The 22,902-nt window shown below is 39.2% G+C and overlaps 1 protein-coding gene across 9 annotated transcripts in view; it reads left to right on the top strand.

The window, feature by feature from the left end:
* wnt5b (wingless-type MMTV integration site family, member 5b) overlaps positions 1-22,902 on the top strand; it is a 312,897-nt gene that overhangs the window by 116,918 nt on the left and 173,077 nt on the right. For all 9 annotated transcript variants that reach the window (XM_058772671.1, XM_058772670.1, XM_058772675.1 and 6 more), the window contains one exon: positions 8,680-8,840. In XM_058772671.1, the coding sequence (XP_058628654.1) occupies positions 8,680-8,840 (161 nt within the window). The remainder of the gene's footprint in view (positions 1-8,679; positions 8,841-22,902) is intronic.

The raw sequence follows: 22,902 nt of genomic DNA, 5'->3' as shown, positions 1-22,902 counted from the left end.
TAACATCTGAGGTTAGTTTGTACTCCCCTGAGAAAACAAGCGCTGCATGCCACCTTGCTCTTTCATACACACACACCATCCATTCCTCCATCAGAGAAGGCAACGGCACGAGCAAGTCTGCTGAAAGCAGTGTTTGCATTGGTTTTAATCTTTCTGCTTTTCTTTCAGAGAACTCTCAGCAAACTCTAGCGAAGGGACGTGAAAGGAATTTATGGGTCTGATTCCACTAAATGGTTCCGGTTACTTAGTCCCATTAATAATTCTCTTAGTCCTTTTTTTTTTTTTTTTTTTTTTTTTAAGCACCTTAATTGGTGCAAAATATTTACTAATCCAGGGTTTTTCAAGCTCTGGTCCATGAACTCTGCAAGGGGGTCTGATTAAAACAGATTATATATATATATATATATATATATATGTATATATATATATATGTATATATATATATATATATATATATATATATGTGTGTGTGTATATATATATATATATATATATATATATATATATATATATATAATAAATACATAATATACATTATTATAACATATATATATATATATATATATATGTGTATATATATATATGTATATATATATATATATATATATATATATATATATATATGTGTGTGTGTGTATATATATATATATATATATATATATATATATATATATATATATATATATATATATATATATATATATATATATATATATATATATATAATCTGTAAAACAGATATATATTAAAACAGATATATGTATAAGATTTAATTTTGTCTTTATAATTTCATGCCAAAGTTTTTATTCACACGCAGCATAAATGTCAGTATAATAGAAAATCAATTTCTGTCTTATTTTATGAAGGTGATTATAATTAGGAGGTCCTTGGCATTAAAAGGTATTTTATTTCATTTTTTACTTATTTTATTTTATTTTGAACTGCAGATCTAAAAGCAGTATACAGGTGCTGGTCATATAATTAGAATATCATCAAAAAGTTGATTTATTTCACTAATTCCATTCAAAAGTGAAACTTGTATATTATATTCATTCATTACACACAGACTGATATATTTCAAATGTTTATTTCTTTTAATTTTGATGATTAGAGCTTACAGCTCATGAAAGTCAAAAATCAGTATCTCAAAATATTAGAATATTTACATTTGAGTTTGAATAAATTACCATCCCTACAGTATAAATTCTGGGTATCTCTTGTTCTTTGAAACCACAATAATGGGGAAGACTGCTGACTTGGCAATGATCCAGAAGACGAACATTGACACCCTCCACAAAGAGGGTAAGTCACAGAAGGTCATTACTGAAAGGAGTGGCTGTTTACAGAGTGCTGTATCAAAGCATATTAAATGCAAAGTTGACTGCAAGGAAGAATTTGGGTAGGAAAAGGTGCACAAGCAACAGGGATGACCGCAAGCTTGAGAATACAGTCAAGCAAAGCCGATTCAAACACTTGGGAGAGCTTCACAAGGAGAGAACTGAAGCTGGAGTCAGTGCATCAAGAGTCACCACGCTCAGGCGTCTTCAGGAAAAGGGCTACCAAGCCACTTCTGAACCAGAGACAACGTCAGAAGCATCTTAACTGGGCTGTGGAGAAAAGAACTGGACTGTTGCTCAGTGGTCCAAAGTCCTCTTTTCAGATGAAAGTAAATTTTACATTTCATTTGGAAATCAAGGTCCCAGAGTCTGAAGGAAGAGTGGAGGCACAGAATCCATGTTGCTTGAAGTCCAGTGTGAAGTTTCCACAGTCAGTGATGATTTGGGCTGCCATGTCATCTGCTGGTGTTGGTCCACTGTGTTTTCTGATGTCCACAGTCAACGCAGCCATCTACCAGGAAATTTTAGAGCACTTCATGCTTCCTTCTGTTGACAAGCTTTATGGAGATGCTGATTTCATTTTCCAGCAGGACTTGGCACCTGCCCACACTGCCAAAGGTACCAAAAGCTGGTTCAATGACCATGGCGTTGGTGTGCTTGATTGGCCAGCAAACTCGCCTGACCTGAACCCCATAGAGAATCTATGGGGTATTGTCAAGAGAAAGATGAGACACCAGACCCAACAATGCAGATGAGCTGAAGGCCACTATCAGAGCAACCTGGGCTCTCATAACACCTGAGCAGTGCCACAGACTGATCGACTCCATGCCACGCCGCATTGCTGCAGTAATTCAGGCAAAAGCAGCCCCAACTAAGTATTGAGTGCTGTACATGCTCATACTTTTCATTTTCATACTTTTCAGTTGGCCAAGATTTCTAAAAATCCTTTCTTTGTATTGGTCTTAAGTAATATTCTAATATTTTGAGATACTGATTTTTGACTTTCATGAGCTGTAAGCTCTAATCATCAAAATTAAAAGAAATAAACATTTGAAATATATCAGTCTGTGTGTAATGAATGAATATAATATACAAGTTTCACTTTTTGAATGGAATTAGTGAAATAAATCAACTTTTTGATGATATTCTAATTATATGACCAGCACCTGTATATTTTTCACTCTTTGTTATATTGCAGCCATTTGCTAAAATCATTTAAGTTAATTTTTTTCCTCATTAATGTACACACAGCACCCCATATTGACAGAAAAACACAGAATTGTTGAAATTTTTGCAGATTTATTAAAAAAGAAAAACTGAAATATCACATGGTCCTAAGTATTCAGACCCTTTGCTCAGTATTTAGTAGAAGCACCCTTTTGATCTAATACAGCCATGAGTCTTTTTGGGAAAGATGCAACAAGTTTTTCACACCTGGATTTGGGGATCCTCTGCCATTCCTCCTTGCAGATCCTCTCCAGTTCTGTCAGGTTGGATGGTAAACGTTGGTGAACAGCCATTTTTAGGTCTCTCCAGAGATGCTCAATTGGGTTTAAGTCAGGGCTCTGGCTGGGCCATTCAAGAACAATCACGGAGTTGTTGTGAAGCCACTCCTTCGTTATTTTAGCTGTGTGCTTAGGGTCATTGTCTTGTTGGAAGGTAAACCTTCGGCCCAGTCTGAGGTCCTGAGCACTCTGGAGAAGGTTTTCGTCCAGGATATCCCTGTACTTGGCCGCATTCATCTCTCCCTTGATTGCAACCAGTCGTCCTGTCCCTGCAGCTGAAAAACACCCCCACAGCATGACGCTGCCACCACCATGCTTCACTGTTGGGACTGTATTGGACAGGTGATGAGCAGTGCCTGGTTTTCTCCACACATACCGCTTAGAATGAAGGCCAAAAAGTTCTATCTTGGTCTCATCAGACCAGAGAATCTTATTCAGGTGTTTTTTCGCAAACTCCATGCGGGCTTTCATGTGTCTTGCACTGAGGAGAGGCTTCCGTCAGGCCACTCTGCCATAAAGCCCCGACTGGTGGAGGGCTGCAGTGATGGTTGACTTTCTACAACTTTCTCCCATCTCCCAACTGCATCTCTGGAGCTCAGCCACAGTGATCTTTGGGTTCTTCTTTACCTCTTTCACCAAGGCTCTTCTCCCCCGATAGCTCAGTTTGGCCGGACAGCCAGCCCTAGGAAGGGTTCTGGTCGTCCCAAACGTCTTCCATTTAAGGATTATGGAGACCACTGTGCTCTTAGGAACCTTAAGTGCAGCAGAAATTTTTTTGTAACCTTGGCCAGATCTGTGCCTTGCCACAATTCTGTCTCTGAGCTCTTCAGGCAGTTCCTTTGACCTCATGATTCTCATTTGTTCTGACATGCACTGTGAGCTGTAAGGTCTTATATAGACAGGTGTGTGGCTTTCCTAATCAAGTCCAATCAGTATAATCAAACACAGCTGGACTCAAATGAAGGTGTAGAACCATCTCAAGGATGATCAGAAGAAATGGACAGCACCTGAGTTAAATATATGAGTGTCACAGCAAAGGGTCTGAATACTTAGGACCATGTGATATTTCAGTTTTTCTTTTTTAATAAATCTGCAAAAATGTCAACAATTCTGTGTTTTTCTATCAATATGGGGTGCTGTGTGTACATTAATGAGGAAAAAAATGAACTTAAATGATTTTAGCAAAAGGCTGCAATATAACAAAGAGTGAAAAATTTAAGGGGGTCTGAATACTTTCCGTACCTACTGTATTTAAAAAAACACTGTATAGTCGTATGGTGTTGCATCAGCATTGATGGAAGAAGAAAGTCACAGAATCAGACATAAAAATAAAAAAAAGCTCTGAATCAGAACCAGTTCTCAATTCTACACTCTAGAGTACTAGGAACCACAATTTCCATGATTTCTTATGTAGGCTGTACACATTTTTGTGTGTGAGAGAGATTTGACTTTCCATCGGTCTTCCAGGCTGTTAGTCAGACCTTTAAAATCTGTTAATTATCTCCTAATGAATGACTTAACTCAACGGCTTTGAGAATTTGGCTCCAGGCGGCGCTTGCTAAATACTTTTACAGTAAAACTGACCGAGCACACTGTAAATTTATTCGAATCCATTCGTTCCAGATGATGTTTGGTCGCTGAGAATGGAGTCAGTTCACATATCTCCCCTCCAGGCACGGTGACACCATATCGGCTCTCACACATCCTGGACTGATTAGTTAACCGCTCTGCCGTCGCTGTGTGCGTGTACGTGTGCTTGCACAACAGCGGGAGATTTCGTTGAGATTTTTGTGTGCTGTTGAATAAAAATGCACCAAAGTTCTCACGGCTCCATTCACCTCCCTCTCCTCTCCTCTCATTGGCTGATGGGTTTTAACAGACAGCTCTGTGGCTCCGCCCACACTGCAGGGTTGCCACAGGCAGTGAAACCGATGCTGCCAGCGTTTAAATATTTCCCTCTGCTCATATTGGGGGGCCTGAGGCATGCAGTCTCGATTCTATCTCACTTTATCTCCCAAGAGGAAAAAGTAGGCATGCAGGTTTTTTCGTTGTATCTGTGAAAAATATTACCATTTTTTATGTCCACTCAGACTCTCGCCAGTTTTATTTTTCTAAGATTTGACCTGTGCTCTGCGTTTGAGTAAAAAGCAACTCTTGCCTGGGCTGTCTGAATGTGAATAATGATTTCCTCTTCCTTATTTTTTAATTTGACATGCATTACATCTTAACGTAAGCCATTCCGGTGAGCCCTCGCTTACCTGACCCTGTCAGGTGGAATTTGCCGGTGGATTTCACATGCCCAGGGGAGGCACCATCATCCTCATGTTTTAGTCAAGACCCGTTCGTTGCAGTTCAGGATCATCCTGTACGAGTTTGGTGTGGTTTTAGATGACAAACGAGAGCGGGACAGGAAAGCAGATGGCAGTAAATTTGACTGAGCGGGTTTTGGTAGCTTGTTCACTAGGCTTGGCTTGGGTGTAGTACATTAGGCAGATGACTTATGATGACAGCTGGATTGAAAGCTCTCCCAGATCCTACAATACCTCCGGCCACCAGAGGGCAGCACTGTTGAGAGCATGTGCTCACACACATACAATTCTGTTGTTTTTTTTTTGTTTTTTTTTAAACGGGTATTATCTCTTTTTTTTTTACAGCAAAATCCCTGTTTTGTGGTGCTTGTATTTATTGCCTCCAGCTATTCTCCTGGAAAACATTTCCAGTGCTCACAGAACATAAGAAAACATATAATCATGACTTTGGACCGTGTTGGGTGGCAATGCAATATAACTCTGTCTGTAAAAGTCTTAAGAATGAATGTAGTAAAGGAATAGTTTACCCATAAAAAAAACAAACAAAAAAAACATTATTTACTCTTCCTCTCGTCATTCCAAACCTGAATGACTTACTTGATTTTAATGTTGAATGCAAAACCAGCATAACAGTATCTTAAAGGGGTCCTATTATGCTTGTGTGTATGTTTGGGCATAAAAAAGGTCTACAAAGTTACAAATCTCAAAGTCCACTTCAAAGGGAGATATTTCGTTTTTAAAAAAAAATCCCTTTTCAAGAACTACAACGAATGGCTTGTTTGGACTACAAAGTTGTTTTCCTGTATTTGTGACATCACAAAGTGGTCTGTTAGAATATCATTAAAATAAATCTCGTCTACGGAAAATTCGATTGGTTGGCGGCTGGGGAGAACACTTGGTTGAACACTGCACGTTTCAAAAATCGAAACCCGGCGCGGGTGTTTTTATATCACTGTATTTCTGAAGGAAACGACTGTCTTCAGAAAAATTTGGATGTCATTTTCATTTCATCTTGCATGTAATGTCTGATAAAGCAGCTTTTGTGAGTAGAGCTCTGCTTTATGTACAGCGTTACCGGGGAAACCTCACTCTTTACCACTCCAACAGCGCCTCCCGCTGGCAGAGAATTCATTTGCATATATATGCACCACAAATAGTGTAGCTCTGTGGGACTATGGTATAAATAAATTCAACTGTATAACAGTCTCACTGCAATTCATGTTATAATGTTAGAATTAAAGAACAATAAACATAATGCATAATACCGTTGCACTTATCTGTACATAGTAAATGCAGTTATTTGTAAGCTGTTGTTAACATCCTATATAAAATGCGATTTAGTCCAAAAAAAAAAAAAACAATGTGCGTGCAAAGGTTCTGCGTGATACTCTTGTTCAATATTCTCGGGGTCTGAATCCGGCTCAAATTGATATGGCAATATTGACGAACTTCCTGTTTTGGCAAGGGGCGGGGCGGGGCTGAAACATTGTCTAAGCTGTTCGCCAATCACATTTACATTTATGCATTTAGCAGACGCTTTTATCCAAAGCGACTTACATTGCATTCAAGTTACAGTTTTTACATTTTATCAGCTCTTGCTTTCCCTGGGAATCGAACCCATGATCTTGGCATTGCTAGCGCCATGCTCTACTATTTGACACTGGGACAGCTAACCAATCACAACACATTTCGTTTTTCAGAAGGCGAGCCTTTATCAAACCCGGAACTAATTGAGCCGTTTGTGCCAGGCTGGGGAGAAAGGTATTGTAATAATGTAAATTATGTGAAAATAATGCGATTTTCGAACCACCAAGCATGAGAGCATGCTCTAGTACACCCCCAAAACTAAATCAAGACTTTGTAAAAGAGCATAATAGGACCCCTTTAAATGTAGTCTGAATGCTAAAATCTTAGTTCTTTGAAGAAGATATGACTAGAATCTAATTTAATTTTTCACAGAAAATATATTCTGTTGCATGTTCATGAAAGAAGTAGTGATGGCCGATTTGTGAATGAATCACTCTATCAGTTTGATACTGTTCACAAAACTGATTTGAATGATTCATTCATGAATCACACAGATCTGGTTCTCGAGTTCAACTCACTGACTTCACTGCACAATTTGCAAATTAATCACTTTTTTGGTTGATCCTTTTAGCAAAACTGATCTGAATGATTCATTCATGAATCACACTGATCTGGTTTTCGTGTTCAGCTCACTGGCTTAACTTTTCTAAATGATCTTTTCAATGAATCGGTTAATCCTGTTTACAAAACCGGTCCAAATTATTTGTTCATGACTAATTGGACTAGAGATTTCAGAAAGACCTGGGCTGAACCGCAAGCGTGATAGAAGTACTGATGCCCAATTTGTAAAAGAATCGCTCTTTTAAGTTCTTTTCAGTGAATCATTTGATCCTTTTCATCAAAACTGGTCTGCATAACTCATTCATGAATCAGACTAATGTGGTTCTGAAGTTAAACTTACTGACTTAGCCGACCAATTCCTTTTCAACGAATCAGTTGTTCCTGTTCACAAAACTGATCTGAATGATTTTTTCAAGACTAATCGAACTAATCTGGTTCTCGAGTTAAACTCACTGACTCAATTATTTGGTCAAAATGTTTCACAGGCTGCTGGAGGGAAAGATTATCAGCACAAATCTATTGTATGACTTCATAAGACTTGGATTATAGCACATAAGCCATGTGAACCACTTCATTTTGCATCTTTTGTGAAACTTGAAAGGCATTTTTAGTGAACAATTTTTGGATTTGAATCTATGTAGAAGTGTCCGTATGGAACAAAAGCTGATGAAACGCAGAGCAGGGAAGGATGGATAAACACAGAGAAAAGACAAAGGAGACTGCACAGATCGCCCGCCCGAGGCCTACGCAGTTTCCTGCGAGCACAGAGATTTCAGAGAGACCCGGGGTGAACCGCAAGCGGTCGAGGAGGCTGTGAGAACCGCTTTGAGCCAAGTTGCTAAACCTTGCCTTCCATGGAATACATAAACCTGCCACGCCGTTTGATTTATCCTCCTCATTCACTCGCTCCTGTTACTCCGAGTTATAAACATTGTGTGGAAACGGAGGGAGAGGAGGAAAGAAAAATCACAGTCAGGAACGGAGAACATCCACCTTTTCAAAAACAAAACGGAGTGAAATAACTCTGGGGATGTGATGTATGACAAACCTCATCACAAAGCTATGTAGTTAATATATCTGGTGTAATGCACTCACACACTGGTCTTGTTTTCACCCGTTCTCTTATTCTGTCTCACCTGCTTTTCTATTATATGAATCTCTTTTCCTCATCTCTTTTTGGACACTAACAGTTTGTCCATCCATTTTCATGTGCTTCAAATCCATTTGTGTCCCTGTGAGCTTCGCTGTTTGCCTGCTGTGTGTTCGCTCAACGTATTTGTTTGCATTCTGTCTTATCCGACATGATTATGTTTTTGTCCTTATGCTTGTTTGTTGTTCATCAGCACAAACATGTTTATTTGTGTGTGTTTGCATGCACAGATGGAGGAGCTGTTGGCCGCCATGGAAAAGGTGAAGCAAGAGTTGGAGTCCATGAAGGCCAAGCTGTCGTCTACCCAGCAGTCCCTGGCCGAGAAGGAGGCCCACCTGACCTCACTGAGGGCAGAGCGCAGAAAGCACCTGGAGGAGGTGCTGGAAATGAAGTAAGACCTTTATGCTTGTCCTTCACCCCTCTTGACCTGATATAGCAATCACTGCCGTCTTAAGGAAGAACATTTAATTACGAACATCACGTTCGTTTTAAATGGATATATTATGATAAACAGGATATTCTTGCTCTTTTGAGAGGAGTTATGTAGATGTATTCCATCATTACAAGCACAGGCTATTATAACTTGGCGTGGACATTGTTCCTCGTTTTACTTGCAAAGGGGTTAGCCAATCATAACAGAGGGCATTCACATATTTGAATCTTAAAAGTACTGTAGAATTATGATCCTTTTAAAATCTAATCATTTAAGTTTCACAAAATCAGTGTTAGAAGGATTATCGTGGTGTAGGTCTATGGTGTAACTATGTTTAGAGCTATTTTATTTTATTTTATTTTATTCTTCTATGTTTTTTAAAATAACTATTTTTAAAAAAAAAATTCATTTTAAGTTTTGTTAAGATTTTAGTCATTGTAATGTGATCTTTTAGCATTTTAGCGGTTTAGTATTTTTTATGTTTATATAAATTATTTTAAAACTTTTTTTTTTTTTTGCAAAAAAATTGTAGTTCAGTTTTAGTTATTTTAGTTCATCAAATTAAACTAAATTAATATAAGAAATGTTTCCTTGGGAACTAGCTAAAATAAAGCTGTTATATTTTATTTCAGTTAATGATTATTTTATTTCAAATAATTTTCTATTGGTTTTCATAACATACATAATTTATTTACTTATTGTTAATATTTAAAAAAAATTTACACCTTAACTTTTCTGTGGATCCCCTAGGGGTCCTCTGATCCCAGTCTGAAAACCCCTGGTTCATGGTCCGCGCATGCAGGCATGATTTTTTCCTAATGCAGTAGGTAGGCCAGAGGCCTCGAGAGACCGTGTGCTCTTGGGAGGCTGAATGGTTTTTTGAGTGCTTCTTTATTTCAGGCTTCTCCTCATCCTCCGCTGAGCTTTTACAGACTCATTTCTACAAAAGATCACTTCAGCAGAATCCAAGAATCCAAGAACCCCTCGCTCACTCTGTTTTCTCCCACAGCATTCTCTGAACTCTCTCTCGTCTTTTCTCACTCTCTCTCACAGTCTTTTTCTTATCAGTGTCTGTAGTGCTTTAGTGTTTTGAGCACTTCCTGACTCTAGATAGAGATAAGAGAGTACTAGAGGAACATAGGAGGTCGAAGGTCTCCATTCCATATTTGAATCAGGATTTAGTGAAGGATCCCTGAGTTGTAGAAAGGAGGCCCTCTTGCTGTCAAATTAATGTGGCTCCGCTGAGATGGGTTTGGGGCCTGGAGAAAAGACCTTGTCTTTCTGCCTTACAAGTTTCTGTTCATGCTGGAATTTCTTCTACTTTCTTATATGCAGTTTTTGAAGAAATATACAGTATCATTTAAAAGAAAGTTGTCTCAACTCATCTCTATTTGGGGTTAGGGCTTCAATTATCAATTTAAAAATTGGTAGCACTTTACAATAAATTTAACATTTAGATCACGCATTGACAACAATGAACAATTTTTGATTAAATTTAATAATGCAATTTTGTTTATTAATTCATGTTCTTTCTTAATTACATAAATGTTCATTTAAGTTGTTGAAATGTTTTAGAAATTAAAATGAAAACATGAAGTGAAATATATATATATATTTGTTTATTTAGAAATAAATAAAATGTATTAGTTTATATAGCTATTGCCGTTAAGGTTAATAAATGTTATAAAAGTATTGTTCTTTGTTAGTTCACGATATTTAATGCAGATTGATATTTAAAGAAACTTATTGCAAAGTGTTACCAAAAATATTTAAAATTGATTGAATGACACTGAATAGACAAAAAGGCTCTAGAAAGATTTTTTTTAAAAGGTTATTTTTCCATCTCAATCTGTGATTCTATTTTTCTGCCTCTTTTTAACATCCTCTGTATATTGACCTCACAGGACTATTGTTTTAGATTGAATATCAAGTGAGTTCAAAATAACGGTCGTGGTTGCGGAAAAATGAGTCAGAATTGGAGTTTCAAGGACTCTCTGTGTTTTTCAGATTGGTGTGGTGATTTGATTGTCAGCCATATTCTCAGAGGCACGGGTCTGCCTGCATGCTTCAGTTATGATTGATTCTAGCATTAAAAGAAGATAAAGAGAAAGCTGAGAGATGATGGGAGTCTTTATCTAGGTGTAATGTGTTTGAGTTAATGCTGCGTACTGATTCCCATAAAGATCATTTTGCCACTTAATATGAAAGAGAAGGAGAGCAGGGCCCCATTGCATCCAGATTTGGCTGTTGAAAGCAGAAGGTCAGCTCAGCTGAGACAGGGAGCGCTGTGTATCTCCACCGGCCTCTCACTAACCACACATTTACAAAAAAAAATTCGTATTTGAGTGAAAATAAGGCTCTGATAGGGATGGAAGGGAGAGGGTGGTCTTCGATCTGTTTTGGCGATGAACGTAATGCGGTCGGGGCCGGAGAAAGTAGACTCACGCTGTTGAAGGGGCCCTGCCGGCTGGCAGCAGACAACCAACTGGACCACTCATTAAAATTTCGAAGGAAAAACACAAAATAGCAGACGCAGAGGTCACAGACATTTTATTTATTTATTTCCTCGGGCTGAACTTCCGACCGCACAGTTTAAAGTCAGCAGTGTGGAGACATCGACCCTTTGGGCTGGTTCTCCATCCTCGGCATCTAAAAAAAGGCAGAATTACCACTCTTTTTAAACTCTGTTTCCCTATGGTTTGCAAAGGGCATTTTCAAAATGTTCTGAAGTCTTAGTTGTGTTCGTGTATGTTGTGTTCTTGCCTTTTTTCCAAGTTGAATTTAAAGGAATAGTTCTCTCCGAAATGCTAATTGTCCTCATTTACTCCCATTGCATGTTTTTTTTTTTTTGGTGAAACACAGAAGCAGATGTTTACCAGAATGTTCATGCTGCTCCTTTTCCATGCAATGAAAGCATATAGTGGACAGGGGCTGTCAGGCTCAAAAATTGATGGAAAAACGTAAAATGATCTATATTCCAAGTCTTATTATATGCAAGAATATGACATTTGAATGTGCAAAATTTGAAAAGGAAATTTGAATATGTGAAAGTGCAAATGAGATTTGGTTAGAATAACAGTGCACATATTTGAAAATATACAAATGCAAGTTAGGGAATTCATCATTATTTGGATAAACCTTTTGAAATGTGACCTCTGAGGGCTTTAATTTACAGCGAAGACAGCAAATAGCTCATTCGTTGTTAAAATCTATTGTCAAGGCAAGTGAATACCACAATGAGGTCATTATTCAGATAAAACTCACTGAATGTAACCAGCAGTGAGAAAAGACCATTATGAGGTCATCGCTCAATTAAAATCCAAATGGACTGTCAATGGGGTTCTTTGATAATGCATAGAGGTGGATTCAAGCTGTGTTGGCGCCAAGGTTTATGAACATAACTGTGCTGTACGCAGTGTGGTACTTACATTCGGTCTTGTTTTGTGGAATGAGCTGAGGATTTAGAGCGATGGGTTGAGGCGGTAATGAGATCTCCAGCACACCATCCCATCCTCATGTTTCCTCTCCATTTAGCACAGTTTAAATGCCCCCGTACCGCTGGATATGAGATGTGGTGATATCCCAGCGTTCCACCATTTGATGTGGTTTCCTTCTTTCGTTCACTCTTACTTCCACCAGCTCACGTTCTCTGCTCGGTAAAGTGCGACCGCAAGGCAGACATCAGTCGTCTCCCTTTGAACAAATGTTTAGCTTTCTTTCTGCAGTTGTTTGGGAGTGCTGGACATTTTGGAGCGGCCGCTTGGGAGGTGGATGATGATGGAGGGGTTGATCTTGATGAAGAACCCCTTCTCAGATATTCTCTTAAAGGCATTAAGCCACTTGTTCGTGTTTTAGGACTTGAAAAGAGCTGTCACCACCTGCGTGGTTCTTAGCTTAGTTCTTACTGTGAAACTCAAGCTCTTGCTTAGTTTTGCAAAGGTCTGGTCCACACGGTTAGGCCCTACCCATTTAGAGACCATCTAAATCACATGTGAAGTGGCAAGCTAGTTGGCTCCGTTTGGAGTGATTTTAAGCTGAATTGGCCACAACACACAGGAAGTTGGATTTGAAAGTGGGATTTACTTAGTATTAGTTCACCCAAAAATGAAAAGTCATTAATTACTCACCCTCGTGTCGTTCCAAACACGTAAGATCTTCCTTCATCTTCGGAACACAAATTAAGATATTTTTGATGAAATCCGAGAGCTTTCTGACCCTGCATAGACTGGTGAAAAGTATTCATTTAAATAATGGCATAGGAGACAACAAAGCATAATACACGATTCAAAAAAAGTGTCCTAGGTGAAACTCTTTTGAAAAATTGATGCCACTAGCCTAGAAAACTGTCGAAAATCCAGTGGTTTGTATGAACTTACTTATACCCTTAATCCCGGAAGTTGCTTCAAGTCAGCCAATCAGATTAGACAGTTTGCCAGAGTAAGAAAGCGCTTTTCAGTTTTGTGTACAGTTTTGTGTGCGGTCTGTGGATTCCTGCAGCGGTTTGCCGGTTGCCCTTGCTGTAGTAGATCAATATCACTTTAAAAAAAATTCCCAACAACTCCCCACTCATGTCACGGCTGGAGCTTTTCATCTCCAGTGGGAGTCCAATTATAATGTTTGAGCAAAAGCGCAGGTATTTGAGGAGTGTGTTCAAAGGTGTTTAAATTGACACGGGGTGATGCTGAGGTTATCGGCTACCCACAAAGTCTTTATTCGAAAGGTGGGTGAAGCTGCTAATTGCCCCTGTTAGCACCCTAGTTTCTTGGAGCAGAACAGAATGGTCGGCTTATTACAGGGACGAATGCTTTAGAAAAGAAACCTGTGGATTGTCCAGCATGAAACCCAACCACAGTTCAGCCTGAAAATGCTTTATCATGTTCACACAACTGATTCACAGCTTTTTTTATGTGGCTTAAAGGGATTTTTGTTTGGTTCACTTAGACAGAACAAAGCAAAAATGAGAGATGGGAAAAAATGTTGGCACCTCATAGTGCTTGATAGGTATGCAGTATAAAACCCCCATTAGCATCATCAAAAGAAGATTTCGAGGAAGTTTGAAAGATTTTATTTTTCCCACTGCCTTGTTTTTATTGTTTTAAGATGGCAATCGCTATGTCCAAATGTTCTTTGCCTTTGTAGATTTGTAATCTGTGAATGCTACCATCTTGTAGTGAACGATGCTTTTGTTAAAAAACAAAATGCCAAGTTCAGTGGGTGGTATGATTTAGTTGCCATAATGGGTGTAATAACACAGTGGACTTAACTCTCCCAGGCAAGCCGATCTTGGCAGCCTTGATGTAACGTTCTTAGGGGCGCTGGGGCGGATTTGTCTACGGTATCTGGGTGGCAAGAGAGAGAGAGAATCTGACATGATCTCTTCTAAGAAGCCTGGAGCAGTCAGGGGCCATGAAGCCCTGGCCCGGAGATCTTAGCGAGCATGTGAACACGGATTATTACAGCATGGAGCCAATGAGGCTGGACGTGTGTGAGAGGCCAAGCGGGCCCTGCAGCGATTAGACTTTAAACAGCGTATAATGGCCTCGGCCCTCCCCGTCTCGACCCCGTCGCTCATGTACCCGAGAGCCATAATCCAGCGAAATGTCGGGAAAGCGCAAAGACGCACGTAACGTCTCTGTAAATGTCAAGGCTGCTTAAAGATAACAGCGCGCCGGTGGTACTGCTGTATGGCGAGACAGATCACATCAGACGTTGCTCGGCGCTCTGGGGTCTTCTGCTGGATTCATAATCATTACATCACATTAATATTTCGATGTTAAAGCAGCAGTGATAGGACAGTTCTCTTGTCCTACAGGAATGGAAATTGCAACCTCAACACCATTGCAAACTTTATCTATAGCAAGACTTGCCTTGGTAGCAACCACAGCTAACCTTTAAAGGCTGAGAGAATTCTGTCGTTTAATCACCCCGATGTTATTCGAAACCTGTATGATTTTCTTTCTTCTGTGGAAAAAAAAAATGTGCGGAATTGTGCTGGCTGCTATTTTCCATGCAATCACAATAAACAGGGACTTAGGGAGGTTTTTAACTTTCAAAAAGACACAAAAGCACCATAAGCTGTGCACATAAACTGTGCAACTTTTAATTTATTGTTTGTTTCTTTGATAAAGCTTCTTCAGACTTTAAAAGCTCCACAGACTTTGAAAGCACCATCACTGTCAGAAATAAATTGCAAAACTGTACCGTTAGGGCAAGGGTGTCCAATCCTGCTCCTATAGGGACACCTTTCAGCAAAGTTTAGCTCTAGCCCCAATTAAACAAACCTGAACCATCTAATCGAGGTCTTCAGGATCAATAGAAACGTTCAGGCAGGAGTGTTGGAGCTAAGATCTCCAGGAAAGTTTCCTTCCCGGAGCAGGATTGGGGTTACAGCAGTTTGACAATGGGTCAGTACACTTAAAAGGACAACTTTGTAGGTTATCTACCTCTAAAAATTGAGTATAAGTACCTTAGTACTTATAATATATATCCTAAAGGTACTACTATGAACGTTCTAGGAGTACATAAGGTTCAAAGAAGTCCTTTTGAGGGTACTATGAGGGTACCCTGTTGTACCCCTAAAAGTACAATTTTTGCAATTTTTTTTCTGAGTCTATACAGAAATTAAAATTATTAAAGTTTCCTTGATCATGTTCATTCATCTCAGGGTGATAGCAAACACCATTTGGTGTTGCATCTCTTAATTAGCCGTAGTCGGATGCAATGCACCAGCTTCAATATTTGGAAATGCAAATTAAATTTCAGTGAATATTGAGAATTTTCAGTGAATAACCTTTTAAATTCTGTGTAATCTTTATGCAAAGCTATTTTATGGATTTAAAGGACTTGGAATATAGTCATGCAAGTTGTACAGACTACTTATATTGCACATTTATAGTGCTTTTTGGATCTTGTCAAAGTCTGTTCCCATTTGTTTTAGTTGTTTTGAAAAGAGCTTCTGGGACATTCTGCTAAAATTCTCTTTTTATGCCCAACAGAAGAAAGTCATATCAGTCATGTATATCAGTTACATATCATAATATCAGAACGAAATGAGCATGTTTAAACAAGTCAGAAATATATATATTTTTAGAATTCATATAAGTTTATTCCAAGTAAGATTCAGGGTGAGTTTAAGGTTGATTCATACAGTAGATACTCTGTGTACTCTACACTGTAGTAGACGGCTGCTCAGGAGACTCTTGTGCCTTAAGTCAGCATTTGGTTTGGCAGGGATAAATCAAGTTGTTCTCTACAGGGAACTCCTGCTGTCTGACTGAGAACCAAGGCTGCACTTAAATCACCAACATCCTCGCGCTAACAGCCATCGCTGATTCTCCACCTCCGTAGGGATTCTTAGGATGATCTCAGCATTACGCCACATCTGAGGACAGTTTTGGAGGTGTGAATTTACACCTCTGTCACTCCAGCTGTGTTGTTTATTTATTCCAGTTATTCAGAAAAACATGGAGACTTCTTTTACACATACATATTTTCGAAGGATAATCTGTAATGGATTAGCTATGGTTTATGTGAACTTCGGAGCATTCAAGGACTTTAACTCATCTAAGTGTTTGGCTTTTCCATCCTAACCCTGTCGAGATCCTAGCGCTGCCCCATAAATCATACTCCTAAATTGAAAGGGTGAACTGGAAAACTCACAATGACAACTTTGAAGGAAAAAAAAACAGAGGTTAAATGGAGAAAGTGACGCTACAGCATAGCCTCTACTATCACTGAAAGGGAGGGCTGAAAAATGTATTTTTCAAATGCAAACGCTCGCATACTCCTCCGCTTCTGCTCCTCTCAGACGGCTTGGGAATGCTCAAGGTCGGGACTCAGGGATGCATGTATCCATACGTCTTATCAGTGCTGAGTTGAAAGCGAGGAACTCATGCTGGCAGCTCCTGTCTGCAAATAAATCATATTGACCGGCTCAGCCATATTCTTAGAATGGGCACTAGCTGAACCCATCCACAGATATCCTCTATTCCATCCTAAATCACTGTCACCTAAAATCACCCCCATCGTAAAATGAAAGTACTGTATGTAAGCTAGTGTCTGCCAGCTATATACTATGACCTTATTTCAAATATGTGTTCCTATTTTTCATGTCTATTATCTCCAAAAGTTTAAGGGCATTTAAGCTTAACATTCTAATAACAATATCTATCTATCTGTCTATCCATCTATCTGTCTGTCTATTGTTCTGTCTGTCTGTCTATCTGTCTATCTGTCTATCTGTCTATCTGTCTGTCTGTCTGTCTATCTATCTGTCTATCTGTCTATCTGTCTATCTGTCTATCTATCTATCTATCTATCTGTCTGTCTATCTGTCTATCTGTCTATCTGTCTGTCTGTCTGTCTGTCTGTCTGTCTGTCTGTCTGTCTGTCTGTCTGTCGGTCGTTCTGTCTGTCGTTCTGTCTGTCGTTCTGTCTGTCTGTTGTTCTACTGTTCTCTCGTTCTAACTGTCTGTCTGTCGTTCTGTCTGTCGTTCTGTCTGTCGTTCTGTCTGTCGTTCTGTCTTTCTGTCTGTCTATCTGTCTGTCGTTCTGTGTCTGTCTTTCTGTCTGTCTGTCTGTCGTTCTGTCTATTGTTCTGTTGTTCTACTGTTCTCTCATTCTAACTGTCTGTCTATCTGTCTATATATATATATATATATATATATATATATATATATATATATATATATATATATATATTTATATATATATATTTATATATTTATATTTATATTTATATATATATATATATTTATATTTATATTTATATATATTTATATATATATATATATATTTATATATTTATATTTATATTTATTTATTTATTTATTTTCTTTCAGAACATGAAATTGCCATGTCCAAATTTAAAAAGCTTTCATCTCCTTTTTTTCTGTGGCAGGATACCATCCCAGCAGCCTGAAGTGATGAGTCAAATCTATTTTTAACCTGGAGCGTGCTCTGTTATAATTTTGGACATGTGCTGTGCTTCCCCTGCTGTTCGTTAGGAAAACGGCGCTCAGACATGAGGTTCACAGCTCCAGCACCTTGACAGAATTTTGTTTTTGGTTTGTTTTTTCCCAAATATGTTGTTAGGGGATAGTCAAACTTGTTATAGGTGGCATGTTATCAAGGCAAGCTGTGTCAATGTCCAAGAGCTCATTTACTGTCTTTATTTATAGATGAATAACACTTGACCACTGATATACACACACACCCTACATACTGTGAGCTCTGTTTTTCTGGCTCGCGTCTCCTGTCCACACACACCTGCTCCTGAGGCAGTTTGCTTTGGCGCGGTGGTCCACAGGCTGCTGCCCAGGGGGGGATGTTGCTCAAGGTGACAGGTTGGGACAGCATAATTAAACAGTCGGAAACGGGAGCGAAGAGATGCCAGGAAGAGTGAGGGAATGAAGGGAGGGGTGTTGTTGAGCAATACGGCCTCATGTTGAAGGCAGGTGCTTGATAAGATGAAAGAGGGATGAAACTGAGGAAATCTGCCAACTTCTGGGCAGAGAGGGAAATGGAGTGAGCGCTGCCACCTCAGGCCAAACACAACACGGAGGAGTGGACTGCGGCCAACGGACCTCCGTGCGCACCCTGTGAATTTATGTCTGAACCACACGTTTCTCTCACACGTTTGCAATCGTAGTAACGCTCATTTTTGTTCAGGACTGTGGTCAGAGCAGTTTCTTTGCATTAATGTATTAGCTGCTGAGGCTATGGCTTTATCCACCGTTTTATACACATCCTGTCATTCTGCCGTACAGCAGATGAATGAACTGTGGAGTGAGTGGTTGTTTGGCACCCGAGTTCATACATTATAGGTTCTCTGTGTCTTTCTTTCACTGTATATATTGGATAAGAATCGTGGATGGAACAGCAGAAGACGTTCAACATTCCCAGTCAACCTGTTTCTTTTTTTCCCCCCTCATGAACCCGCTGGAGTTCAAATAACCATACTATAACTGCTTTAACAGATCAAAACTCATGTGCTTTAAGATATTTGACTGAATCGTAATTACTGTGAAACTCCTGTTTTGAATACTGTATTGTTTGCTGATTCTCTTGAGAATTTCAGAAACTGGTTTTTGGTGGGTTGTCAAGAGTTTTACTTTAAAGTCAGTTTTATTTGTATAATGCTTTTCACAATACACAAAGTTTCAAAGCAGCTTGACAGAACAATACAGAAGAAGTCCACATTTAGCAGGTTAGAGCTGGGTAATATTGTAGTTTACATATGGTGGTGGAATAAACAATCAACCAGTTAAGATTTGCTGTCTAGAACATATTGCTTTATTTGTATTACTAGGTGTTTTGGGTGGTTGCTATGGTGTCGCTAGGTGGTTTCTAGAGGTTTTAGTACTTGCCAGGGTGTTGCTATGTATTGATGGGGGTGTTGGGTGATTCTTAGGGTTTTTCTAGTTGGTTGCTCTGTTTTTTGTGGGGTTGTTAGAGTGTTGCTATGCAGTTTCTAGGGGTTTCAGTGCTTGCCAAGGGGTTACTCTGTATTGATTGGGGTTTTGGGTGGTTGCTAGGGATTTTGGGTATTTCCAGAGTGTTGCTATGTGGTTTCTAGGGGTTCTGTATTGATAGGGTTTTTTTGGAGTTCTAGATAGTTGCTTACAGGCCCAATTCCTGTGGTATTTTAGTCTCAAAATATGGCTCAAGTTCCTCCTTCAAAGTTTATGGGATTTTTGTTTCTGCCAGCTTTACTGAAAATCATTAATCTGATTGCTTAAAGCTAAAATATACTTTTCCTTTTATAACAAGCTGCAAAATTTTGTGCATTATTAATGTTTATTGTGTGAACAGTGCTGGGAGAGTTACAGGCCGAAATTTAATGCTTGGAGTTAGAGGTTTGTTCAAATCCCTTTGGCTTAGCAAGCACTGCTAATTAGAAAACAATACAGATTTATTCTGCCTAACAGACTCGTTTCCTCTTTAAAGATCTCTAGGTCTTTGTTGCCACGCATGCAGCTGAGAACCGGCACGTGAACGGACCCAGGGCTGTTCTCAAGTCGAGCCGTCACCACCCAGTACGTGTGCTTCTGCAGATCGACAGGCCTGTGAATTGAGACGCGCTTTGACTCACGGCCTGAAATCACGGCGGGATTTTAAAACTGAGCTGAATCCGCAGCACTCCCTGGTCCCCTGTGCTTGCCTTAAGCTGTGCACAGGAAAGAGAATGGAATACATATCAGCCGTTTTATCATGTGAAGCGAGAGACAAGAGCCCTCTGGATTTCTCCGAAATGTCTGATTTACGAAAGGGAAAATTGATTTTACAAATGAGCGAGTTTTTTTTTTTCTCCCCTCTTTCTCTGTTTCCATTTCGCTTGGTTAGCAACGGGTTCATTGTCCACAGCACGGCTGATGTGCGTGTTATTCTGTCCCTCATTTACGATTATTGTACTTGATCTGAATACAGCTAAATAAATCTCTCAGCAAGCTCATGTTAACAGACCCCAGTGGCGGCTTTTATAGGTTTCCTCTGATTTGCAACCGAAGGATCATTTTCCCTCCACAGCAGCGTCAATATTAGGTTGTTTTTAATGGAAAACTGGGAGCCCGCTGTGACCTCACATTAATCGAAGTGCAGCGGCGAATGAATCTCCATCTCGATTCGGGACTCGTAGCCCTAATCGAGAGGGTAATGTATCAAAATGGAAAATGAATTAATCCTCTCTTGCGTTTGCCGGGCTTCTCGAGTTTCTTAACTGTGCGAGACGGAGACAGATGTTGCTCAGCTGAAAGACGCCTGTTGTACCTGTGTAAAAGGATAGCCGCCAAGCGAGTCTCCCGCCGTTTCATTGTGCGGTGTTGACATCAATACTGTTGTTATTTTGGAAGCAATTCCTTGTGAGTTACGAAAGCCTTGAGTACTCGATACTGAGAGGAGGAATGAACTGTGGTGGCGGTCAACAGTAGCAATTTTGTTTTGTTTTTCATGCTAGGTTTGTAGCCCTGTGATTGTTAAACTGTGGTACAGTATGTTCCCGCACGGGACCCATCCCAAAGGGTCAAGGTTTGGCTGGCTACCCGGGTCCAGTTAGTCTGCTGGAAGATACCATTACTGCATTGACTCACAAAAGTACCATTCAGGCTTTGATGGTATTTCACAGCATTTCGTTATATTGTAGTGAAATACAAATCACATGATGTACATCGCACCTCATAATGTCATGACAGAATTTTCCTGCAACACCTCAGTTATAAGTTACATGGCTGACAATGCTAACGGTTTGTGATTTCCAGGTATTATAGGATTCCCTTGAGCCATTTATCACACTATTTTTAATTGCGTTTTATTTATATTTAATATTTATTTTATTTTATATTGTTTTATTTTGATTAGTTACATGGTCATTGAGATAAATGACAATGCTAATGGATAGGGTTTCCATGTATTGTAGATTCCCTTTGAGACATTTATTTATTTTATATCATCTTGGTATGCAGAAAGTCCCCAGTGGTACGCTGTACATCCTTAGAATTTACATGAGGTCTAACATACTTGTTAGCAGTGGTTAGTAAACTCAAAACTGATCCAATTTATGCTTTAAAACATGTTCATCATGTCATTGTGAACATACTGTATTATCAGTGTACATCCTCATAATCATTCATTTCATTTTCGTTACACTCTTAAAAATAGCGAACAGTTCTTAAAATAACTACTTTTGTCATAGTGTGTGGAGTATTTTAATATTCTGAAGAACCTTTTTTCTCCTATTAATAACCTATGGAGAGATTCCATGGATGTTAAAGTTTGTTCATGGAACCATAGATGCCAATAAAGATCTTTTTAACTGTGTAGGCAGACGCCTACAGTATAAGCATCAATTTAATCTGCTCATTATTCTCTCTGCTCTTAGCACCGTTCATATACTAGAACTGTGTCATTGTTCGTCCAGCTCAGGTGAGTGTAGTATAATGATATACACGTGTGTTGGAATAATTGGGGTGTGTGAGATTTACACTCATGCATTCCATACATTGACCGCGAGGGCTTTCCGAGTCATCTAAGACAGTCCTGCACTCCGCCGTTGCTTATTTATTTATTCCCTGATGTCAGACCCCCATCCCACTACACAGCATCCTAAATCTGCTGCCTGAAACCTCAAGGTGAAAGGGATAAATTCACCTCTCCAGCTTTGGGGGTCTGTTTCCATCTACTCATCCCTAAAGAATCTTGCTTTTGCTTTATGGCTGCCTTTTGTCCCAGATGCCAGAGAGGGGCAGCGATGAGTGGGCCACGCCAGTGGGGCTTGTCTTGTCTTGAGATTTGGCTTGTTGAATGCTGTCCTGTATTTTAGGCATCATTAACTGTCCTGACATGGAACATAGTTCAAGGAAGGAAAACTTTTGATACATCACAGGCGTTTCCATCATCTCATGCTTTAATAACTTTTTTATTGCTATTGTGCATTGTCTTTATAATGGCGTGTGAGTCTTTTGTAAGGCTACACTGCATCCGTTTTCTCTTCTTTTTTTTCTTTTTTTTGCATGCTTGCAGAAGTTCCCTCTTGCGTTTCTTTGTTACCCTCTTTCTGCTCATCTTTTTCTCCATTTGATGCTTGTATGAATGTTTCACTAAGGAGGCAGCTTTGTGCTGATTTGAGGGAAATCACTTGAAACACACTTGCAGCATACATCACTACAGAACACTTCTCGCAACACTACAGAAAGCAGAAAAAAGGCAAGACAACTCCTCTCATCTGCATCTTCAGCAATTCTGATGCAGTTTAATAATTTCTGATGTCATTATCAAATCATCTATCAGATTCTGTGCCAGTTCATTGTCTTGGGAGGAAAAGTGTGGACTTTGGAACTGTGCAGTACTCAGAAGAAAACTACAGACTTCATATTTAATTATAAGAACAGAAAATGATTTTAAATCTAACTGAATGTTACTTTTTATATTCATATTCATGTTAATTTATTACATTATTAATATTTTACAGCACTTATTCCGTCTGTGGTACCTTATGTTGATAACAAGCCAGTGTTATATAGTTTTT

Source organism: Onychostoma macrolepis, chromosome 04 (assembly GCF_012432095.1).
Source record: "Onychostoma macrolepis isolate SWU-2019 chromosome 04, ASM1243209v1, whole genome shotgun sequence".
Classification (NCBI taxonomy): Eukaryota; Metazoa; Chordata; class Actinopteri; order Cypriniformes; family Cyprinidae; genus Onychostoma; species Onychostoma macrolepis.
Note: the sequence above shows the minus strand (reverse complement) of the source record. Positions and strands in the feature narration are given on the sequence as shown.